Source organism: Cucurbita pepo, chromosome 4 (genome assembly GCF_057944985.1).
Source record: "Cucurbita pepo subsp. pepo isolate OVF chromosome 4, ASM5794498v1, whole genome shotgun sequence".
NCBI lineage: Eukaryota > Viridiplantae > Streptophyta > Magnoliopsida > Cucurbitales > Cucurbitaceae > Cucurbita > Cucurbita pepo.
In genome coordinates, this window is record NC_141801.1 from 13,590,266 (window position 1) to 13,614,774 (window position 24,509).

Sequence of the window (24,509 nt, forward strand, 5' to 3'; positions counted from 1 at the left end):
ACAATTATTATTTTTTTTTTTTTTCTTTTTTTACTATTTGCATTATAAGGACATCATTTTAGAATTATCACACTCTTGACCCTACATTTTCATGTAATTATTATGGTTTCAGGAATATTTCCTTTTAATTGTTGTTAAGATATTTTTACGCTGTGTAGCCACTAATGATCTATTTTTCTTAGCTGTCAAATGGTTTTTAAAGAAAATTAATATTTTCAGCATTTATAAGTATTAGTTTAATTTATTATTCCATAATAAATGTTTTTATTAGTTTTTAATAAGATTATTAATGAAAAATGGGTCCACACTCATATAGCTAGAATTTAATGTATTTTATTATCTATTTTTTAAAATAAAGTTTAAGAAATAATGTGTAAACAAAAATACAATTTATAAAAAAAATAAAAAAAAAATCTAAAATAGTAATTGACATAATCTTAAAATATTTCAATATTTTAATTCGTATTACTTATGAAACAAGCGAATAGAATATTTAATAAGGTAAATGCAAAGTTATTGTAAATAACTTTATGACGTGTAGTAACGTCGTCCCTTTAATATATTTTATAATCTCTTTTTCAGCCATAGCTTCGATACAATAATATTATAACTAAAATAAATACCATGTAAAAATAATACTCTACAACTCCAACTAATAATTATTATTATTTTTTGTTTATAGAAATAGTAATTAAAATCTCATTAATCCGACTTTTTTTTTTCTTTCTCGACATCATTTTGGTCTTCGTATTTTAAAAAATATTTATTTTCATACATGAATTTTCAATTTTGGTCTACTTTTAAAATATTTATTTTAGTTTTGTATTTTTAAAACATAAACTTTTGGTCCACGTTTAAAAAATTCTTACACGCTAAATTAATAAAAATATCTCTAGACTTTGTAGTTTGTCTAAAAAAATACCAACTTTCAAAAGTTTCAATCATATCTTTAAACATTAAAATATATATATATATCAAAATTATCCTTACCGTTAGTTTTAGACATAAATTGACAGTACGTTATTTTATAAATACCCTCGAACTTTAGGTTTGTATAAAAAAGTTCGAAAAAATTATTACCCTCAATATATGAATAAAAAAATAGTCTATCGACATCTCACAGACTATCTCCAAACTTTTTAATGTTACTTATAAAAGTCTGCAAGTATTTTAGAAACATGGTATCAACGACAATAGTATTTTCGAAGTTTATAAAATATATAAAATTTATAAAAAAAAATTGTATTTTTTAAGTTTATAGAAAAGTTTAGACGTGTTTGTGAAGTTTTAAAAAAAAAGTTTTAAATTGTTTTTTCAAATTATAAAAAAGTTTAAAGAGATTTTTAAAGTTGTTAAAAAAAAAGTTTAAAAAGATGTTTTTGAAGTTTTTGAAAAAAATTAAAAGATAATATTAATGAAACTTTTCAAAACTTATTTTTAAAAATAGATATTTTTTAAACGTTTTTTTATATAGAATTAACAGTATTTTTTATATAAAATATTAACAATTGAAAATATGTGTATTAATTAAGTTAGTGGGTATTATTAAAACATTTAAATTAATTTTTAGATAAAAGATAAAGTTAAAGGCTATTTAGTACTATTTTTAATATAAGACGATGACAATACTAAGCGTTTTAATACTATTCCCACCCATAAATTTATTTGTTCCGTTAATTTTATTTATCAATATTAAAAAAAAAAATCTTTAAAATTTTGAAAACTAAAAGGAAAATAATTTTTATATTTTAAATTAAGTAATATTAGTTTAATATAAAATTAGGAGAAAAAAACATGAAATATTGGAGATTGTTTAGGGTCTTATCCTTTGCGTAGATGATACCGAGACGCAGCAAACTCAAATCCGAATCGGAAAGAGGAGAGAGAAAGAGTTGTTAATTATAATCCAGTGGGCAGCAGCAGCATCATCACCAATACACTCTATTATTATATATTTTTTAAATAAATTTAATAATACATTCTCATGCTCTATTATTGATACCTCTTTTGGAACTAAGTTCTTTGCTGACGTGTCATTTATAATATCTTGCTGGCATCCACTCCCATTTCCCACGCTGTTTTTTTCCCTTTTTTTATATCCAATCATTTAAATCTTCCAAGTTTATCTTTAATAATATCAACTATTTCCAATATTTTTTTCCCCTCTTTTCAAAATAATGATATATGTTACCAATAATAAGTCAGATCTGAAAATAATGGGTAGCGTTCGAAATTCACGAGACGTCCTAAATTTCACATCGAGACGAACCCATGAGTCAATAATAATTTGGTATTGGGAGTACAATTGAGTTCCAACTCGATTGTGATGGCTCACTTATAATAGTTAAATTACGAAGCTGACTCATCTCCACTACCCACCTACCTCCATCCCCACAAAGCCCTACCAAGTGCAATTTAGTAATTTCGTTTTTTTTTTTTAATTATTTGTTGACTCTTCTGGTGTTGAACACTTGAATTTCAACTATCTTTTTATATTTATAACATAGATACTAACAATCAAATGTTTTGTATGTTTCTACTTTCTTAAACTTTTTCGTAATATAAAACATTATTGGTGCGTTTGAAATAATTTAGGAGATTAAAAAAATTAAAGTTTTATATTGGTGATATTTAGTGGAACATTATTAAAAAAAAAAAAAAAAAAATTGGGATATATTGTATGGTTTTGGGTTTGGAGTAGAAATAAAACTTTATAATAAATATTTGAAATAAGGAAAGCAACATAAAAATGAGATATATTTTAAATATTGAGATGTTATTATATATACACACAAAGCCTAAACCCAAAGTGGCGGTGATTAGAATTATTTGTAATGTTTGGATTTAATGTTGATATTTTGTAGCCACCAAACCCACTTAATTAAAATATATATTTTGTAAATTATAAGGAACAATCCCGAGGGAGAGGAACTCCCTCGACAGTGGAAAGATACATGCCTTTCACATCATACTGAACTGGACACCTAAATATATCAAATGCGCCAACTTGCTATATATATATATATATATATATATATTATATTTTTAATAAATGTTGTTTTAAGCGAGAGATTTAAAAAAAAAAGAAAGATATAGTTTTGATTTATAATGGTAGATGCTCAAAATTGTATTTTTAAAATATGAAATATACATATATTTTTGTATTTATTTATTTTTTTTAATATATATATATATATAAAAGAAAAGGGAAAGACTTTTTAATTCAATCATTCAAATTAAGAGGTAAGGACGGAGACAAAGACGAAAAAGGGAAGGGTTTTCCATCCTACCTCAGCTATAGACTTCTCTAGAAGCACGAGACGTGAGCAAATTAAGAGATTTGAATCTAGAAAAAAAATTTAATTATTATATTGTCGACGACATTTAGTCAAAATTTGTTATTGAAAATGATGTCGATCGAAGACATGTTAAATATGTGGTGAGAAAATATGTTTTATTTAAAGAAAATTATTCAATGAATAGATTATTTAGCGACCATTAAATGTAAATTTGAAAATTTTGCATTCGCTTATTAGATATAAATTTATATATATATATATATATGAATTATTGGGTTGGGCGGATTGACCATAAATAACACATAAAATAATAATAATAATATTATTATTATTTAAACCTATAAAGAAAAATAAATAAAAGTTTCGGATATTTAATTATAAGTCTACATGCAAATATAAAAGTATATGTACATGCGAGGACAAAATAGAGTTTTCAAATCAATAATAATGACAATTAGGGCTATAATATTATACCAATTTAGTCTAATAAAAATACTTTTTTATCTTTAAAAAAATACTTTTAAACAGGGGATTCTAATGCTCCCATTTGAGTTTGACAATATAATTATTATTTTTTAAAAATTATAAAAAACCCTAAGTTGTGTCTTTGTTACGACCACATATTTATTAGCTCAACCACTCCTCAAATTATTATTACAATTAAACCCTTGTACTCTTCAAAATGCACACAGATAACCCTGGAATTATAAGTTTTATTTCCTTGTAAATGGATATGGGTATGGGTATTAAATATCAATGCAAAATAATTAATGTCTATTAAATACTTTTGATGAGAACTCTAATTAACTAATTAATTAAATGTAAGAAAATAAATTAATATAATCATAAATAAAAAGTGAATTAACTAGTTAATATAAACATAAGTAATCATTATTAAACATTAACTTGAAAATTAAATAATTTAATTACTTAATTAAAACGCAATTAAGCATGCTTTAATCAAAATATTAATAATAAAAATGTGTATTAAATAGTCTAAATATTGATATTAATTACGAGTTAAAAATAATAATTTTTATTTTATTTTATGGGTTCCAATTTAAAAATATTAAATTTGAATTTAGAATTTGAAACTGTACTGCCGGTAATGAACCACAAAGAATTAGCCCATGTTCATGGAGATGAAAAGTAATGAAATTGTTGGGTCGATGCCGATGAGGATGGGCTCTGAGGCCCATTACGCATGGGATGAGAACGGTAAGGTTCGACGAGTTCAATCACATCTAAAATTCGAGCCCAACCAACTCGTGTCCACCTCCTAGCTGGTACATCGCTCGGTGTCTGACTCTAATACTATTTGTAACCGTTTGAGTCAACCGCTACTAGATATTGTTCCTTTTAGGCTTTCTCTTTCGAGTTTCATTTCAAAAATTTTAAAACGACGCTGCTAAGAAGAGGTTTCTATACTATTGGATGAAAATCCCACGTCGAATAATTTAGGGAATGATCATGGGTTTATAATCAACAAACACTATCTCGATGGTCCTCTTTGTTCACTCACCTCCATTGTTTCTCTCGATGGTCCTAGTCTCGTAGGCTACCCAGAAAAGGCATTCCTCGGAGGGCAGTATTGGAATTGTGTTGATTTGACCATTTCGCGTGGGCCCAACAGCAACCGTCCTAGACTTTCAACCCCAAACTCAGTCCAAATCCCGACGAATGTTCAGACGAATTTGCCCCCAGTCCACCCACCCTTTTCTTTTTCCTCTAAATTTAATTCCGCTTTATTATTATTATTTATTTCCTAAAATACTCATAAATAATGACTGATGACGAATTTTATAAAATTATAAAATTATATATGCATAATTTTATTATATTTAAAATAATAACTTTGTTGTATATATATATATATATATTAAAATCGAAAAGGACAAAGTAGTAAAATACAAACACTCCTGTGGATGTGATGGATGCATGCATTGCATACCAGCACATGCAATTCCCTTACGTAGTTAAAATTTAATTAATATAATATTTATTTATACTCTATTCTTCCCCTCCACGTGTCATAGACCAGCCCACGTGGAATCAGCTTTGGACGCTAGGGTGGTATAGGCATTTATTATTTTTTGAAAATAAAATATATAAAAAAGATACAAAATTTAAAATCAACTCATAAAACACATGTTATTAAAGAAGATAAAATATTTTATCTTCTTATTTTGATGGACATAAAAAATAAAAAAGATGGTGGAAAATAAAATATAAACATTATTAACCATAAAAAAGATTATGGGACTAATAATGCTTTTCTAAAGTTGGAGGCCCTTTGAATCATAATCTTGAAAATATATACAATATATTTGTAAATTTAATCATAGAATTATTTATTTGACCAACGACATTTATAATAACACTAACGAACATCGTTGGCTGATTTTGCTCCATCCATGCGTGTGGCATTAGATTCTTTATTATACTCCAACTATTCACACATGTTTCAATACTTTATTTAATTTATTCAATACTTTAATATATAATTCAATCTAACGACCCCATCTAGAAATATATTTGTGTCAGGTGTTCAAATTGGGTTGAATTAATTTTTTTAAAATTTTGGTCGAGAACCAACCAATCCAATCTATTTGGATTGATTGAATCAGCAATAAAAAATTTCGAGTGGGTCCAAAATATTTATTGAATAGAATCTGTGTATACGAATTTTGTATTTTTAAAATCGAGGGGAATAAAAAGTTTTATTCAACTTAAACAAACCCGAGAACATCACGTGTACATCATTTGCAAAACAGTCAACAAATGTGTGTATATAATTATTTGTCTTAAATTAGTATACTATAATACATTACAATATATAAAGCTTTAACAACTATCCATTACACAAATTTCGAATTAAATACTTTCATTAGACCAAACCTCCTAATTAATGCATATATGATATGATATAATTTTGTAGATAGGTTTTTTTTATTCGTGCAAATAAACTCTTTCCTGTCAATTTGGACAATTTCTCAGAACGTTCAAATCTTTATCAAATAATTTATAAATAAAGTTTTTATCTCAATTCATATTTAGCTAATGTTCGTGATTTAATATATTTTGTTTCTCCAACATTTTACTGAAATTTTTCGTCTAAGAGTGTACACAGGTTGGGTTAAAAGAGATCTTAGTTGGGTCACTGAAAGTAACCCGTTCACAACCTAACCATATATTTTTTGGTTGATTGATTTGAGTTGTAGGGTATAAATATCAGTAATATTGATTAGAAACGTCAAATATTATTAATATTTATAACAATCTTAAAAATAGGGTAGAGGTAGGGTAGGGTTGAGTTGTAACTTTACTTTTGAGTTGGTCGAGAGTCAACGTCAACTCGCAACTAAACTGAATTTTCGATTTTCCAGAAATTCAAACGGGACACAAACTTAAAAGAAAAAAAAAAAAAGCAAAAAGTAAAAGGTAATCCAACCTAAAATTTATGGTATAAATTGGGTAGTTGGGGATAGTCGGTTCTGGAGCCAGTTAACGTCCCTATCCTCCTCATAGGAAAAAGCCCGTACATGTTAGTTAAGACTAATGTAAATAATATTTATTATTTATTTGAAATATATGGATTAATTTAAACAAGAAGGAAAAAACAAAAGAGTGTTTGACAAGGCAGCACCATTACATGAGTGCCACGTGGATGGAATTACGTGAAAGATCGATTAGTCCTTCACTTTATTTCTTTTCCTCTTTAATTTAATATATTAACTAAAAAAAGCAGCTTTAATTATATTACTTTGTCCTATTAAACAAACTTAGTTACGTTAATTTTGATTATTCTCCTCTCTCACCACTTTCCATATATCTTACAGATTTCGAATCAATTCCTTCACAAAATCCCAATTTTGACAGTTGAATGTTTATAATCTATAAATAATATTCCATTAATTGAATTTAAAATTTAAAATCAAATAATCTAGACTTCCTCGAATCATATTATTATTATTATTATTATTTTTTTTTAATAAAAAGTTGAATTATAATTTATGATTTAAAGATTGGATTATTTATCTGCAACAAAAAAGGAAAAAAAATCAATATTTTCGTGATTTTGTATAAAGAACAGTTTGAAGTAGGCCCCGGTGGCATGTTGCATGTTTGGGGTTTGAATTTTGCCCTTTAAATTAAATCGTAAAATTACATAATTCTTTTTATACTGTGCTTACGTTTCATGGTGAGCTCGGGGGCAAATATGACATTTCACTTAAATAATATAATTAGCAACTAATTCTGATTTAATTTTGAAAAAGGAATCTTATTGATAAAAATATATTTACTTTTGATTTTTTAAAAACAGAATTAAAATTAGTATGAAAATAGGAAAGAGTAAAAAGGGGGGGAAATTAAAAAGGAAACAAGACGTTGCATAATAAGAAGAGAACCTTGACCCAAATTTCAAGCCTGAAAACGAGGGCTTACTTACCCCAGTGGACCAATGTATGATCGACACGTGGACTTCGAATTTTGAAAAGAATATTCGTATTTTGGACTGGGCTTTTGCGGGTCCCACTAGAGTCCACCTCCTCTAGCCCTTTAAATACTCGGCAAAATCACTGCCTTAGGTTTGCAAAGAGAAGTCCTGTTCCCCACATTCTTCTTCGTCTTCATCCCGCTCTCCTTTTCTTCTTCTCCTGACCTCTCCTCGGTTACGTTTCCCTTTCCACCAACAGAGCTTGATTAATTCAATTCACTCACACTTCTATAGAAGCCATGAGGTCTAATGCCGCAGCCGGAACCATGAAGTTTCTCTGTAGCTATGGCGGCAAGATTCTTCCACGTCAAACCGACGGTAAACTTCGTTACGTTGGTGGTCTTACCAGAGTTCTAGCCGTCGATCATTCCGTTTCGTATTCTGGTTCGTAATCTGTTTTTTTTTTTTTCTTTTTTTAATCTTTTGAAATTTGTTTCTCTTCTCTAGGTGTTTATGTATTTCGTTTTTTTCTTAATTCCGTTTTGCAGAGTTAATGGTGAAGCTTGTAGAATTCTGTGGTTCTTCCGTTACGTTGAAGTGCCAATTGCCAGGCGGAGACTTGGAAACGTTGATTACCGTTAGATCCGACGAGGATTTGGCCAATATCGTCGAGGAATACGATCGTGCTTCTTCGTCGTTGTTGCATCCTCTTAAAATCAGAGCCGTTCTTGCGCCTCCAAAATCTCTCAAAAAAGTTTCTCCTCCGTCGAGCGTGTACTTCAATCTTCCTAATTCTCCCTGCTACAGCGCGGATTCGCTTCCGAGCTCGCCACAATACGCAATCAACGATCGGATCTCTTCTCCTTCGTACAGATACATCCGTCGGATCCCCTCGCCTCCAACTAAATACTTCGTCGGACAGCGTAATTGCCATGGAAGAAATTGTTGCCATGGGAGCCCTAGGTCTCTGTACTCATGCGCTCACTGGCACTGATACAAAATCCCTAAACTCGAGGCGAAGACTCCATATAAAGCACAAACCCTAGGTAGATGATGACAAAAGAGAAAACAGAAGCGAAAACAGAACAAAATAGTTTTTAGTTTTGATTTGTGATTGGTTGATTATTGGGACATAGTTTTAAAAAGCTTTCGAATTCATTAATTGTTTGCTTGAAAAGAAAATTGATTAATCCATCAGAAAGTTTTTCGAAAGGAGTTCGTATTCTCAAATCTCAATCTCCGTCGCGGTTCCGGTTACCCGGCGGGCGTTGAAAATTAATTGAAAAAATTTGTTAAAAGAAAGAAAGGCAGGAGGGTAAAGTGGGGTCATGAAATTAATTTGGAGAGAAATAAGAAGAGTCAGTTGCGTTGTGGTTGGCCATATATTAGTTGGCATCACAAGGACGAAGGAAGGGGGATGGCTTTGGGAGTCATTTGACGGAAATGCCCTTTTTTCTTTTTTTAAGGTGTAATTATTTTAATACGACGAGTGCCGAGTCGACGCATATTCGGAGGGGTCAATGAAATTTTGTCCAACTTGGCTTCAAAGAACACGAAAAGTTGGTTCATGATTTCATACACTCCGAGGGGCTTCTGAATAATTTAATCACCAAAATTATTGGAATTTTATAATGGAACTCTCCGAAAATGCTTTTAATTAATAACAATTCAAATATACTAAACTTTTCATTCAACTAATTAAAGTTAACAGCCATATTCATTTGATGTGCATTTCAATCGATAAATCTTTTTGTGATCTATATTTAGATATAAAATTTAAAGAATATATTACAAAAATCATAAATCTTTTTGTGATCTATATAGATATAAAATTTAAAAAATATATTATAAAAATTAATTATAGTATAAATTTTAGATATAATAGTCTGTTAATATTTTTTTTTCAAAATTTAGTTGGTTGTATATTTTATATTAGAATGTGATTAACAATACATTATATTTTAGATTAGGATTTGATTAACAATATATTTTATCTTATTTTTAAAATTTAGTTAGCGGAATATTTTATATTAAGATTTGATTAACAATATTTAGTTACTATTTGATTAACCATATATATTTTATCTTATTTTCAATATTTAGTTAGTTGTATATTTTAAATATTAATCTTTTCCCTATTTTGTTGGTAACAACCAATTAACAAATTATTTAACCGTATCTCAGTTTTTTCTTTTCTTCTTAATAGTATCTCACTCTCATTCTTAACGGTAGATGGATAAATAATATGACAACAATAAAGCTAATCATATATAACCTAATCATATATAACCTAATGTTTAAGTTATAATACAATATGGTTATCAAAATTTAGAAACCCATACTCTACTTTTTGATATATAGTGTTTAGTGTTTATTATTTGTATAATTAATAGAGCAAACAAATAAAAAATAAATAAAAATCACATAATTCCTCTAATCTATAACCGCATATCTTACGCGAAAGGATTAGCAACGGACGCGTTAACGATGAAAGAAATGGTCAAATTTTGTTTTAAATTAATAATTATCAATAACTCGACAATGGGGAAATTTATTATTACCCGCTGTTACAGTTGTAACGAACTTGGATGACGTGGATGAATCCGGGTGTGAAGGTTTGGCCGAGCTGAGTGTAATATCTCCGCTCCCTCCAGTTTCTGTTCTTCTTTTTCTTATTCTTCTTCTTACTCTCTTTGTTATTCTGCTCCGATCAATTGTTCTTCGATCACTCACCATGGCGATGGATCCCAACCCCAAACGTTTCCCCATCCTTTCCTATGTCCTGGCCCGAATCCCCTCTCTCAGCCCTCGATCGCCGCGCACCGAAACCGACATCGAACAGCCTGCATCTCCCATGTCCCGCAACGCTCCGCATCATTCCTCCCATCCTTCCTCATCCTCCCCCCGAATCGTCGATCACATGCCTCATTTATCGGACCCTAAGTTATTGGCTTCTATGACCAGCGCTATATCTGATGTCGCTAAGACCCGATCCGTCCTCAAAAACCTTGGGGAGAGACCTGACCATGAGGCTGTCGATACTGCTAAGGCTAAGCTTGCTGATGTAGAATCCAAGTTGTCTGCTAAGCTCCAGGAAATCGTGCTTTCGTCTAGGCCGGCGGATGTGGAGTTGCTCGAGTGGAGGGCTCATCTTGCTCAGCAAGAGAACGAGTGCCGGGAGGCGGCGGATAAAGAGAAGCAGGTGTATAAGGCGATTGTGCAATTGGATGCGATGCACGAGGCGTATGAGAAGATGTTGAAGGAAGCTGAGGAGAGGTTGGTGAAGATTTACGAGTCGGCGGAGAGAAGGCTGCCGGAGGAACAACGCTTGGATCCAGTCAACGAGGAGGTCAATGAGGATGTTGCGAGGATTCTTCAGGAGGCAAATGAGAAGCAAATTGATCGAGTTAGTCTCTCTGGCCGACGTTTGCGGTTCTTGCCTGAAGAATTTGGACGTATTCGGGGATTGGTTGTGCTTGATATTTCCTGCAATCAACTCAAGGTTAGCTTACTACATTCAATGCCTTGTTCTTTGCATCTGTAGTGGAATCATCACCACACTGTGACAGATTATACTAGCGACCGATAATGAATTCCTGCTCTTGAAATGAACCATTTGTGTGTGGAAGTATGTTGAATTGAAGGCTTCATTAGTTCATATGAGTATAGGGGCTTTTGTAGATTATATGACGATTAGAATCTTTGTTAGAAACACGCGATTGGTTTAACTATGGCTTATCGTTCCGACTGTTTGAGAAGTCTTCGTTAACATCGACTTGTGTGCAGTATGTTTCAAGGCTGGTTTTTAGCTCCTCAGTGTTGTTTGCTTTTGTAATAATGATGTGCTTAAGGTTGATATCTGAATCACTTATTAGACTCTTGGTTTAACATTTCAATATATTGAGGATATCATTTTCTTCCTGTTTGGAGATGGGATAGATGGATGAGGGCCATTCCATTGAAGTTCTGCTGTTGTAAATTCTTTTACTGTCAATGATGGCCATTTAGATCTTAGTACAATGGTGCTTTTAGCAGGCCCTTCAATCGAAATTTACACTGGGATGTTAAGGACCAAGAATTTCTTTCCCCTTTGTCATAGTCCTCTAGTTATAGGGCATTTAGAGCACTCTTGTAAAAGATGGGGGCTGGATATGGGTGGTTTATGCCAAGATGCATAGAATCCAACGGACAACGCTATGTAAGAACGGTGGTCTTTGGTAGAAAGATTATTCTCAAGAAGTCTACTAGGGACTTTTAACAACTTGAAAACTATGCATGGTCTTATTATTCATCATTGCTATGATGATGATTTGAAATCTATGGAGAGAAGTCTATAAATAATTGGTGCAGATGGCAGGAGATTGTCCTGAAGTATAGGTTAGATCAATATTTGAGTTATTAATGCTTCGCATCTTAAATATGTGGTTGGGCTATTTTTGCTTTTTGTATAATACTCTTCTCAACTTCCATTGCTATGCTTAGCATGTGCTTTTCACAGATCTGTCAGTATTGGACTTGGATTTGAGTTGGCCATATTAAAAATTGAAGATGCACGAATATTTATTTGTATGATTTGTTTCTTCAATTATATTTTTTACTTCTTCACTTGCATTTACAACTACTGCAGATTATCCCTGATTCGATATCCGGCTTAGAAAATCTAGAAGAGATGAATGCCTCATCCAATCTTCTGGGTACATTGCCTGACTCAATTGGCTTATTGCAAAAGCTGAGACTCCTGAATGTCTCCGGGAACAAGTTGCACGCCCTTCCTGACACAATATGCCAGTGCAGGTACAAGATTTTACCTACGCAAGAAATAACATCTTTCTATCATTTTGCCAATATGATCATAGATCAATTGCTTCCTTTGATCAAGAGCGTTTAAATCCCTCACTTTACATGTTTTTGAACAAAAAGTCATCTTTCTAGCATTTCTCCATGACTGTACAGTACCCACATTTCACACGTTTTTTAAAATATATTCAGCGATTTTATTATGAATTCTCTGCTGCAAAGTTAAGACTTCTATTATTGCGTCTTGAATCCGTAGGTCATTGGTGGAGTTAGATGTGAGCTTCAACAGTCTAACGTACTTGCCAACAAATATTGGCCATGAACTGGTGAATTTGCAGAAGCTTGCTATCCAGTTAAACAAAATACGTTCACTTCCCTCTTCTGTTTGTGGTATGAGCTCTTTGCGTTACCTGGATGCTCATTTCAACGAGCTTCATGGCCTTCCTCAGGCAATTGGGAAATTGACTGAACTCGAGTATCTCAACCTAAGCAGTAACTTTACTGACCTTAATGAACTTCCACAGACCTTCGGTGATTTATCCAGCCTTAGGGAACTTGATCTTAGCAATAACCAGATTCACTCTCTACCCGATACATTTGGCCATCTTGAGAATTTAAAGAAACTAAACTTGGAGCAAAATCCTCTTGAAACTCCACCCATGGAAGTCGTAAACAAAGGACCGGATGCTGTGAGGACATTCATGTCCAAGAGGTGGCTAGAAATTCTTGAGGAGGAAGATAGCAAAAGAACTCTTGCAGTGGAAGAACAAGGACAGACTGGATGGCTGACTCGAAGCACTTCTTGGGTGAAGACTTACGTTTCTGGGGTTACAGAAACCGTGTCTGGAATTGTTGGATCTCCTAAAAGTCCGAAAGACCCTTTTCTTGATCAGCAGCTATAATGTGATGGAGCTCTTACACCCCTTTTTACATTCCTTACACCTCTTACCTATCACGGCCTTGCTTCCTTCACCCCACACTGATTTTGGGTCCTTGATGATAGGCCTCGATCAGGTTCAGTAGATTCTTTATAATGTCATGAGAACTCATAACAAGCCACAATTATAAGCAATTTTTGTTGGAGTTTGAAGCCTGGATGAGTTTGCTATTGTGTGTTTTTGTAGCGTGTCTACGGCAATTGAAAAGTGAGGGAAATTTGCTGGGTTACTTACATCTCTCCCCGGTTCATTACTGGCCGCATTGTACATTTCTCCTTACTAATAACCATATTTTCCCATCCAGTTTGACCTGAATGACTCTCTTTCACTCCGATATTTAGTTTAAATCAACTTCTTTTCCTTACACTTTGAAGCCATCGATTATCTTTGGCTATTCATTTCTAACATTACTATCACATCATGTATGAAATATATGTACGTGTAAAGGATAAAGAAAGAAGAGAAGAAAACATATACTTTTTAGTCTTTTGATAGTTTCATGTATATATACATATTCTAGATCACTTTGTCACGTTTGAACACAGATTGACTTTTGTGTAATCTAGAGAGATCTTGTATGTGTATAAACTACAGGGAAACGTTGATTTCATTCATAATTAGATCCATTGTAGCGGATCCTGCTTTGGTTGGCCTTTCCAATAAATAAAAGAAATGAACTACTTTTAGTTAGGTGTAAAATGTGAGTGATTGATTCGAAGGCTTCTTGATCCTGGTTGGAGTGATTTAAAGGTTAATCATATTGTCGCTGTGTTCAAAACAGAGGCGTGAGCGTGCCTTGAAATTTTGAACACTCAAGTCTGTCTGCGTTTCAAAATTGGACTGCCACCGAAATGAAACAATTCAGCCTTTTCTTTGCTGCGTTGTCCTGCAATCCAAGGCTTCACATTGCGACTGCATGCATATCGCCAAGTGAATGCTACTGAGATTCTACTGTTCATTTCTCAGATAAGTCTCCTTCACTCAACTTTTATTATAGTTTATTAGTGTCACATAAATGAAGCTTCTGCCTCCTCACGCAACCCATCTTCATGTTTGTCACTATAAACAATTGCTATTTATGACGTGGTGATTGCGTTTACTTCTCTATATTAAACTAATCCCCCTCGGTGTTCATGTGGCCCTTTTTGCTTATTAATTTAAAACTGGCAACTACCTGACATGATTTCAATTTAAAAGGCAGTGCCTTGGGATTGTGTTCTTGTGGCCCTATTTGCTTATTCTTCTGCATTCTTTGGAAATTGACACTTCTGTCTGCTGCTGCTTAATCTTGATGGATGCAGGTTACAACACACAGTTGCTTAATCTCGATGAAGCCCATTTGGTTTCAGAGTGTGAGAGGGATTTGAAGGGGTTGGATAATGGAGAGGGATGGGAGGAGGTGATGACTGAGATAAGGAAGCAGATAGGGCTGGCGGGTCCTCTGGTTTTGGTGAGTTTTTTGCAGTATAGTTTGCAGCTGATATCGATCATGTTCATTGGCCATCTTGGAGAGCTGCAACTCTCTGGTGCTTCAATGGCATTCTCTTTTGCTGGAGTCACTGGCTTTAGTCTCTTGGTATGCTGCTTATCTTCCTTTCATCTTCCCTTCTTGTACTGCCAACCATTGCCAATTGTTTTCTTTTCAACTCCTCTTCATTTTAGGTTCGAATTAACATATGGAAATCCAATGTTCAATCAATACTCTCACAATCAACAAAATTTTGTTTCTTTATTTCACATTTTTGTAGCTAGGAATGGGCAGTGCATTAGAGACACTATGTGGACAAGCCTATGGAGCAAAACAATATCACATGCTTGGGATCCACATGCAAAGAGCCATGGTAGTCATTTCAATTATCTGCATTCTCATAGCCCTTTTGTGGGCATCAATCCAACAAATCTTCACCCTTCTCAAACAAGACCCACTCATTTCAGAGCAAGCTGGAATCTATGGCAAGTGGCTAATCCCCAGCATCATCCCTTATGGCCTTCTTCAGTGCCAACTTAGATTCTTACAGACTCAAAATCTAACTTCTCCACTGCTGATTGCCACCGGAGCTTCCAGTTTGATCCATCTTTTTGTTTGTTGGGGTTTGGTTTTTGGATTTGGATTTGGCATCAGAGGAGCTGCTTTGTCCTCTGCCATAACTTACTGGATCAATGTGCTGGTTTTGGGTCTGTACATCAAGTTTTCTCCTCAATGTCAGAAGACTTGGACTGGCTTCTCCATTGATGGAATCAAGAATTTGGTTGGCTTCTTGGCTTTGGCGATTCCTTCTTCACTCATGGTATGGTGAGTAAAGTAACTGATCCGGTCGGTATCTCCCAACTTATTTATCGTTTGCAACTCGAACACTCTTTAATCGTTCATACATAAACATTTCCAAACTTCATGATATAATATTGTTTAATTCATGAATGGCAGCTTGGAGTACTGGTCGTACGAGTTTTTAGTTCTCATGTCCGGGCTTCTTCCCAATCCGGAGTTGGAAACGTCGATGCTGTCGATCAGGTTGGGTCTATTATATTTGCTAGTTTAAAACTTTTAATTTTGTATGTACCGACTAAACACTTGGTTTATCAAATAAAGCATCATTTTGTAAGTTAATTTTGAGCTCAGTTATTCTTAGATAATGTAGTCAACATATTGCGTAAGCACAATGATCAAGTAGACTTATAATTATTATGAGTGAAATGATTTGGTTGCAGCTTGAGCACAAGTTCGCTGGTTTTCAGAATCACCTATGGCTTCGGCAGTGTAGTGAGGTATAAATTACACGTTTATAAATTTGAATTGAAAATTTATGATTTTTTTTTTTTTTTTTTTTTTTTTTTATTTTTTTTTATAAATTTGGAGACCAAATAGATACCAACTTTAAGTTTTGGAGACTAAATTTATAGTTTGATATAACTGAAACTGTAATGTTGCTGTTATGAATGAAGCACAAGAGTGTCGAATGAGTTAGGGGCAGGGAAGGCAACGGCAGCTAGGCTAGCAGCTAAGGTAGTGGTGGTTTTTGGGGTCGCCGAAGGAATGGCATTAGGAATTTTACTAATTGCTTTGAGGAACGAATGGGGTTATGTGTTCACCAATGAAGCAGAGGTGGTGAAATATTTGAGTATGATAATGCCAATACTTGCCACTTCCAACTTTATGGATGCCATCCAAGGCGTCCTTTCAGGTACGATATGATTCCCGAAAAATTTTCTAGAGTTCTTTTATCTGACTTCTGTATTTATTATATGACACGTCAGTTTTTTCTATATATTAACTAGGTGCTATAAATACATTATTTTTTTGTATTTGTGGTACCTAGTTAGTAAGAGATATTGGGTGTAATTTGTTATTAATAAATGGGTATGATGGGTATTCAGGGATAGCTAGAGGATGTGGATGGCAGAAGGTAGGGGCATGGGTGAACCTTGGAGCATATTACCTACTTGGGTTACCTTGCGCTATAATCTTCACTTTTCTGTTGCATTTTGGAGGGAAGGTATATATATTACTATTTCTTATTTTCTTTCTTTAATTATTAATTACCTTAAAATAATTATAGTTATTATTAAACTCTCGTTTGAATTTGGTTGAAAATTAATATTTTAAAAAGTAACAAATAAAAGAAAGAAAGTTTGATATTATGGATAATGACAGGGACTATGGATGGGAATTACATGTGGAAGTTGTCTACAATCCATTCTGCTTTTGTTCATTACTTTTAACACAAACTGGGAGGACCAGGTCCTTCATAATTCCTTTCCTATTTTTTTTTTTTTTTTTTTTTTTTTTTTTTTTTTATTTATTTTTCTGTATTTACTCGTATATAAATCTTCTTTCATCAGGCAAGCAAGGCAAAGGAAAGACTATTGTATGGCTCAAGCCTTCCTCTCAGATGAGAATTGAGTGCTGATTTGTACAAATGTCTTGAGCGTTAAACAACTTGATCTTCTTTATTAGATCAGATCAACTTACTTACTTTCCTATCATTTATCCATTTAAGTTGTGTTATACTAGTTAGCAACACTAATTAGTCACAATCAATAAATATATGATTTCATTAATATAAAACTTTAGGATATAAAAGAGAAAAAAAAAAATGAAATTTATATTAAAAATATGTGGGCACATGCAGAGAGTAGTCCCCAAATTATGCAATTAGCAGTTGACTTACTACTTCAATCAAAGCTCATTATCAAGTACCAACCTTATTATAAAACATCTTATATCCCTAATTTTAGGGATTTATATCAAATTTAATCATAAATTTAAATTTCGTCAAATTAAGTGTGTATTCAATTTTCACTAAATATTAGTTTTATAAGAATATTTTAAAGAAAAAAAAAAAGAATTGAAGGCAGAAATTAATTTTGTACCTTGAAAAGATATATTGGCCCCCACATAATGAGGTCGAGCACCTCCCCATGTGCAGCACATGGCTGCCAATTCCTTTCCCAAGCACCAATCTTGAAGCAACTTTGAAATAATCAATCAAAATCCAAGATTCAATTAATATCCATTTGAGTTGTCATAATAATTCATATATAAAAACAAATAACAAACGGAAAGTTTGCATAAAAAGCACATACTCTCATCAGATTGCTCTGTAACGCAAAGCGCAGAAGAATGTCGACTCCGGTGACGGAGGCAGTTTTGCTGTCGGGGATATTTCTGTTGCTTTCAGGTTCGTGTATTGTCGTTCTTAATTTTGATTTGATGGGGCGATGGGTTCCAATTGTGGGGTTGTTAGTGGTTGCCGGAGTGGCGGTGGTGGCCGCGAGAGCCACCATGGTGGCGTGGATCACGGTGTTGGTGCTGTTGGCGTTCGCCGGAAACCGACGGCGGGTTTTGGTGAAACAGGGAAGACAGATCACCGCTGATGTAGCCATGTACTTGGGCGCCGTGTTGGTTAAAGAAAGAGGGCTTGTTGCTGTTGCTTTCGCCGCCGTCCTGAGCTTCGTCGCCGTGGTTCGGTCGATGGAGATCGATTCACTTTCTGTTTCTGTTTAATCTCAACAATCATGGAAGAAAAAGAATGGTTTTTAATTTTGTCTGGAGAGAGAAATTGGGGGAATTTTACTTTATTTGATAGTGGTGGTAGATTGAGGCATATAGTCACTTTGTAGCAGCCTTCAGAAAATGCTAGTCTAAGATTTCATTGTACATGTTTCTCTCTCTCTCTCTCTCTCTCTCTCTCTCTCTCTCTCTGCAGATCCCATTTCAGTCGGATCTTTCTCCAATCCTTCTGCGGCTTTGTGGGTTTTCAGGAATATGAGGGGCTTTTCTCTTCCTCCAACTTTTCGGTCCATTTCTAGGCCTGTTTTTGATGTGTTTTTGTAGCCACTTCAATCATGTATTCAATTGTTTGAGAGCTTATCCATAGGAGCTGCTACGAGTTCTGTACAATTATGGAACCTGGGACTCCATTCTACTCTGCTACGGATGACTTTAGATTGGAAACCAAATGGTTGATTGATCCCAAACATCTCTTTGTCGGACCAAGAATTGCCATTTGAAGAAACATTACAACCATAAAGTGGATGCCTCTAGCTTTGCCATTGTGTTATGGGAACTGCTACACAACAAGTTGCCATTTGAAGGCATGTCAAATCTTCAAGCGGCCTATGCGGCTGCTTTTAAGGTAATACCTCCTCCCTCCTTCATATGAACGAACTGTTTGCTATCTCATCTTTGTGGAAGATGGATTTTGGGTTATGATTATTGTTTCAGAATGTAAGGCCTAGTGCAGACAATCTTCCTGAGGAACTGGCTATCCTTCTAACATCTTGTTGGCAAGAGGATGCAAATGCACGTCCAAACTTCACCCAAATCATCCAAATGCTACTCACTTACTTTTACACCATTGCACCCCCCGAGCCGATGATTCCTTCCCGAGTTTTCACTTCTGAGAACACGGTGTTTCCTCCCGAGTCTCCCGGAACAAGCTCACTGATGGCAGTCCGGTACGATTCGGGGGACACTCGAAAAGCTAAAATGGAAAATAAGGCCAGAGGTTGTTTCTTCTGCTCCAGTGATTGTTACTAAGCTCTGGAATGGTGGTAAAAAAAACAACAGCAGTGAAAGAGAGTAGGCGGAGTAACAACAGGTTTTGTATCCAACTAAGGATTTCCTTCTTCCCCCACCATGTATCAATCTGTAGCACAGCCTAAGCCTTACATCATCATGATGGAATAGAAGAGCATCCTGATGCTTGGATGTATGATGTTGGAGATTCGACCCTCAATATCATGATCTAATAAAATCTTGTATAAGAATTCTTTTCCTAATCTATTAAATGGTATACTTGAATAAACATAATCGGTTTATATTTCCCAAGTCCCTGCACATCCTTGGACTTTTTGAAATTCTAATGGTGGCTTGAATAGGTGATTGTCACAACCCAAGTCCACCGCTAGTAGATATTGTTCACTTTGACTCGTCATGCATCGTTGTCAGCCTTGTGGTTTTAAAACCCGTATACTAGAGAGAAGTTTCCACATTTTTATAAAGAATGTTTCGTTCTCCTCTCCATCTAATGTAGGATCTCACAGTGACCAAATAAGTATAAGTATTTGATTTGACAGAAAATGTAATCTCTACTGATCAGGCTCCAATCGACATTTCTATGAGCTCTGGAGGAAGCCAAAAGTGTCCTCCAAACAACATCATTGGCTGCAGTCTATGAACTGATGGGCTTCTTCAAGTAGGCTATCTCGACCAGGAATATCAACCATGCAACCATAGTTCTTAATCCTTGTCAATGAATTTGATTATATATCGTATAGGATGGTTCAATTCAGTGGATCAAGAACAGCACAGAGATTCGCATTTCTATTGACTAGGAATTCTTTAATGGAATCCTCTACACTGCTTAGTTCAATTTGAACCAGACAAACAAGGGATCAATTGTAAGTAGTATTGAAATGGTCCTGTTCAGAGCAAAAGAAATGGCCATGGATGATTGACGAAACTAAGCCAAAGGATTCTCCTTAAGATCCACATAAATTCAGTGTAGACATGCGGAATCGTAACACTAACATCAAAGAACTTCTGCTAAAAACATCGTATTTAAGAGTATTTCTATGCCTAAAACAAACATCAGGGCATATTTGCATAGGATGAACTAAACAGGAACAGAAAAAATGACAAACCCTTCATACATTAACATCATGTGCTAAGGAGCATATGAAGTATTCATAACACACGTTTATGGCAACATTGGATTACAAAAAGAATGTAAACAGAAGAACAGGCACCAAAAGAAAAGGGATGAGAGACAAGTCATTATTCTCATTCCTAAACCAAAAAACTCGCTATTTGTTGCTGCGGTACGAAATTAGATATATCAGCAGGCAGATAAACTATGATGAGTGAATGATCCAAACTGATGGGAAGAATCGAAAAGACAAAGACGAGGAGGCAACTATTTCCCTCCACCAACTGCAGGCCTGCTAGTTTTTTGCAAACCAAAACAGCTACATGAGCAGATATAAGCATTCATGAGCTTGGACTTCTCCAGTCTGTGGACTTAATCCTCGTCGGCCTAACTGAAACTGCATCCGATGTGTTGTTAATCGTGATGATTAAGTTCCAATTGGATTGGGAGAAGACTGAGTAGTAGTAGTAGTAGTAGTAGGAGTAGTGCTTTTGCTTTCTGCAGATCCAAAGAGCTTACAAATTTCACTATGCTTTCGAATGTGATGTGGGCATTTAAAGAGCAGATCTTTGGCCTCAGAATGTCTACCTTCGTTGAAAAATGAATTAAAAATATGAAGATAGGCAGACATGGAAGGATATTCTTTGGAGCTCAGAGCCTTCAAGAATTCAGCAGCATCCTCCACTGTACCAAACTTGGAGATATATTGAACAAATGGTTCAGGAAAAGGTGGGTAGTTCTGTTTCTTCATTAACCTAAGAAGAGAAATAGCTTCCTCAAGTTTCCTTACTTCAAGGAGCTTTCCGATTAGATGTTTGTATGTTGCCTGCCATGGTCTTAAATGAGCCTTATTCACCAACTCAATCAGCAATTGGTAAGCACCATCTAACTTTTTCTGGCCAAGGAAACCGCTAATTAGAACATCCAAAAGATCGGCGTCGGGATCACAATTCTTCTCTATCATCTTTGCAAAACAAACTAATGCCTTGTCGACTTCGTTGGCAGTACAATGTCCTTGAATTAAAATGGTCCAAGTCTTGATATCAGGAACGCATCCTTGTGCTTCCATCTCATCCAGCACTTCACAGGCTTCCTCAAGTCTCCTAGCCTTGCAAAGTCCAAATACCAATTGGCTGTATGTAACATTGTCTGGTTCATACCCTGCATTTCTCATAGACTTTACAATATTCTCCGCTTCATCGAACTTTCCCGCACTTGTCAATGACCTATGTATTCCATCGTAAACAGCTTTGGAGAGACTGTACCCTGTCGCCTCGAATTTCTTGGCCACTCTAAACACTAAGCTCAAATCTGGATTATCACTAGCAGAGATGCTCCGCAAAAGCACACTGCAATCCTGCAATGAGGGTTTGTAAGGCCCATCCATCATAAGCTCGTAAAGCTTGACAGCATCACCCATCATCTTGCTCCTCTGAAACTGCCTAGAGATCTTTATGTAAGTATCGATATCGATCTCATGACCAGCATTCTTCATTTCTTCAACCAAACCCCAGAACGCCTCAATCGAGTCATCCCGTCCCAAAACCCTAGCAATTGCATTGTATGTAACTGTGTTGTGATCATAATCCGGTCTACAACCAACCCAATGAAAAAAGCTGAAGCCTTTCAATGGAAAATTTCTAAGTTCTTTCAACACTCTAATTACAAAGCTATCTGATAATACAATACCAAGCCCCTCAAGTTTTTCAGCAACATCATTATTCCACTCCGACTGTAAAACAATGTTAACCACCTTCTGCACCACACTATCCATGGCATTTTCTTGCAGCATCCGATTGTAAAAATGAGTCAAAGCCGTGGCATCAGCGGCCTTCTTTGCCCTCTTCAAGACTCCCAAAATGGTCAAATAAGTTTCCTCATCAAGGTAAAACCCCCGTTCTTTCATGACCCTCAACGTAATCCAAAACTGCTTCATCGATTCATTTTGAACAAAAATCCTAAGCAAAATGCTATAAATCGGAGAACTCTGAGTAGACCCATTTTTCCCGCAGGCCCAGTTGAAGAAATCCGAGGCCTTTTGGGGTTCTTTATCGAGTCTTTTCAAGACATAGACCATAGTTTCGTGTGTGAGTGTAGGGTTTAAAGTCTCTAACTCTGTTTCTAAAATTTCCGACCAATCGTTGGCCAAAACAAGCTCGAGAAGCGAATGAGGCTTCGATGAGAAAAACAGTATACGATGATTTGTTGTGAAAGGGGGAAAGCGGGATTGATGAGAAAGAGAAGAGGGCAAAAACCGAGTCACCTGGGAATAGCTCGACCGAGTCGAAAAGAGCGAGTCTGCCAGTGTGAGGGAAGCCAGAATTGCCTTTCTTCTCGCCATGGTTGCTCAGGGAAACTCCAATCGGCGTTCCAAATGATGTTCAGATGAAGAAGATCTCCGAGTTGGGGTTCTTTGAGGGTTTAACGGCACGGCTTCACCACTATCGCTGTCGGGTCGGTCGGGTCGGTCGGGTCGGTTCGGGTATGTTCACTATTTATTATTATTTATTTTTCATTTTTCATTTCATATACATTTTAAGGGTAAATTGTATTTAATTAATCTTTATTTTTATTCAAAAAAATACAAATTAAATTAATTGAAATCTACCCCGGTGAGTGGAGCTCAATTCTTTTCGTATAAACTTGATCGTGATACGATATGCTAAGTAGAAATTAGCTCGTTGATCCTATAAGGTTACAGTCTCGATCGATATGTTACACTTTTTAAAAAAAAAAAGAAAAAGAAAAAAAAAGATAGACTAAAGTTGATGTATTGTAAACTCGCAATTGGTATAATTTCTTAGAAAGGTAAAACATGGGAGATGAAAAAGTGAAAAAGACAGAGAAAGGCAATGAGAAAAAGAATAAGGGAATTCCGGTGAGTGGGGAATTTTGGTGGCCGGCATACGCAGCACATGTGTCAGCGAACAGGCTCCACCTCCATTGACTTCATTGCAAAGCTTGGTTTAACACACGGCTATGCTTACCCATCATGCCAGACACCCCTCTTACGCGTCCCTTTTCCATTGCTCTGGACGCACTTCTGGTCTTTGGATTTAGGGTTTCGTGGAACACAATGGATTCTGATCATAAACCCTACATTTTGTAGGAGATGACACAACATCATTCTTCCTAATTCAGCCAATATGTGTGAATAGTAAGCTTATAACGTGAAGAGGGCGTACCCTCTACTCATCCGTCAGCCAATGTGTAGATATTGTCAGTTTTGGTCCGTTGCATACCGTCATCAGTCTCACAGTTTTGCAAACGCGTTTGTTTGGGAGAGATTTCTACACAAAAATGTTTAGGCGTTTAAAACTGTGAGGGCAATGAGTCAAAGCGGACAATATCTACTAGTGGTGGATTTAGACTATTACAAATGGTGTCAGAGCTAGACACTAAGCAGTGTGCCAACGAGGAGCTGGCATCCCAAGGGGGTGAATTGTGAGGAGAATGAAATATCTCTCTCTAATAGATGCGTTTCAAAAATCATGAGGGTGACGACTATAGTAATGGACAAAATCGAATAATATGTACTCACAGTGAGCTTGAAGAATTACGAATTAGGAACGAAGGAGAGACAAAATTGAAGGAGGTGTGAAAGCAAGAGAGGAATGAAAAAAGAGGAGGAAATTATTGAAATATGAGGAGGGAAAGCAACAAGAATTAGAAAGAAGCGACAGAAAGAGAAAAAGGGGAAAGTTGGTATTGGTTTTAGGAGGGCGTATAGAGGCACATCTTTAGGGCACCATCCCTCCATCCCTTTTGAACCCACTCTAACATGTAAAGCCAATCCCAATATGCATGCGGGAATAATTTCATTCACTATATAAACCCATTTTCATGCGCTCTCCTTCTCTGCTCTCTCTCTCAAACACACCCTATA

At 35.0% G+C, this 24,509-nt stretch overlaps 5 protein-coding genes and 1 long non-coding RNA gene across 7 annotated transcripts; 4 read left to right on the forward strand and 2 right to left on the reverse strand.

Annotated features, from left to right (window-relative positions):
• The first annotated feature begins 7,898 nt into the window (after positions 1–7,898).
• On the forward strand, positions 7,899–8,949 carry LOC111793377 (protein PAL OF QUIRKY). The gene is made up of 2 exons (XM_087123118.1): positions 7,899–8,181; positions 8,286–8,949. The coding sequence occupies exons 1-2, from the start codon at positions 8,037–8,039 to the stop codon at positions 8,729–8,731; spliced, it is 591 nt and encodes a 196-aa protein (XP_086979244.1). The 5' UTR covers positions 7,899–8,036; the 3' UTR covers positions 8,732–8,949.
• A 1,419-nt stretch (positions 8,950–10,368) lies between these two features.
• On the forward strand, positions 10,369–13,838 carry LOC111793202 (plant intracellular Ras-group-related LRR protein 9). The gene is made up of 3 exons (XM_023674979.2): positions 10,369–11,239; positions 12,365–12,531; positions 12,791–13,838. Exons 1-3 carry the CDS (start codon positions 10,472–10,474, stop codon positions 13,434–13,436), a joined length of 1,581 nt encoding a protein of 526 aa, XP_023530747.2. The 5' UTR covers positions 10,369–10,471; the 3' UTR covers positions 13,437–13,838.
• Positions 13,839–14,271: 433 nt separating this feature from the next.
• LOC111793204 (protein DETOXIFICATION 16-like) lies at positions 14,272–17,478 on the forward strand. Of its 2 annotated transcripts, XM_087123360.1 has the most exons (9): positions 14,907–15,048; positions 15,221–15,313; positions 15,408–15,765; positions 15,898–15,984; positions 16,182–16,238; positions 16,416–16,654; positions 16,848–16,966; positions 17,125–17,211; positions 17,313–17,478. In XM_087123360.1, exons 2-9 carry the CDS (start codon positions 15,250–15,252, stop codon positions 17,364–17,366), a joined length of 1,065 nt encoding a protein of 354 aa, XP_086979486.1. In that variant the 5' UTR covers positions 14,907–15,048; positions 15,221–15,249; the 3' UTR covers positions 17,367–17,478. The 2 variants fall into 2 exon arrangements, with proteins under 2 accessions (XP_086979485.1, XP_086979486.1); XM_087123359.1 differs by having other exon boundaries at positions 14,272–15,048; positions 15,221–15,765.
• Positions 17,479–17,815: 337 nt separating this feature from the next.
• LOC147793030 (uncharacterized) lies at positions 17,816–18,282 on the reverse strand. The gene is made up of 2 exons (XR_015420747.1): positions 18,057–18,282; positions 17,816–17,943 (listed from the first exon to the last, which is right to left on the reverse strand). It is a non-coding gene; the product is annotated as an uncharacterized LOC147793030 (long non-coding RNA).
• Positions 18,283–18,473: 191 nt separating this feature from the next.
• Positions 18,474–19,803, forward strand: LOC147793031 (uncharacterized). The gene is made up of 2 exons (XM_087123361.1): positions 18,474–19,108; positions 19,198–19,803. Exons 1-2 carry the CDS (start codon positions 19,070–19,072, stop codon positions 19,510–19,512), a joined length of 354 nt encoding a protein of 117 aa, XP_086979487.1. The 5' UTR covers positions 18,474–19,069; the 3' UTR covers positions 19,513–19,803.
• Positions 19,804–20,599: 796 nt separating this feature from the next.
• BIR6 (Pentatricopeptide repeat (PPR) superfamily protein) lies at positions 20,600–23,022 on the reverse strand. The gene has a single exon (XM_023674978.2). It carries the CDS (start codon positions 22,962–22,964, stop codon positions 21,051–21,053), a length of 1,914 nt encoding a protein of 637 aa, XP_023530746.2. The 5' UTR covers positions 22,965–23,022; the 3' UTR covers positions 20,600–21,050.
• Between the last annotated feature and the right edge of the window lie 1,487 nt (positions 23,023–24,509).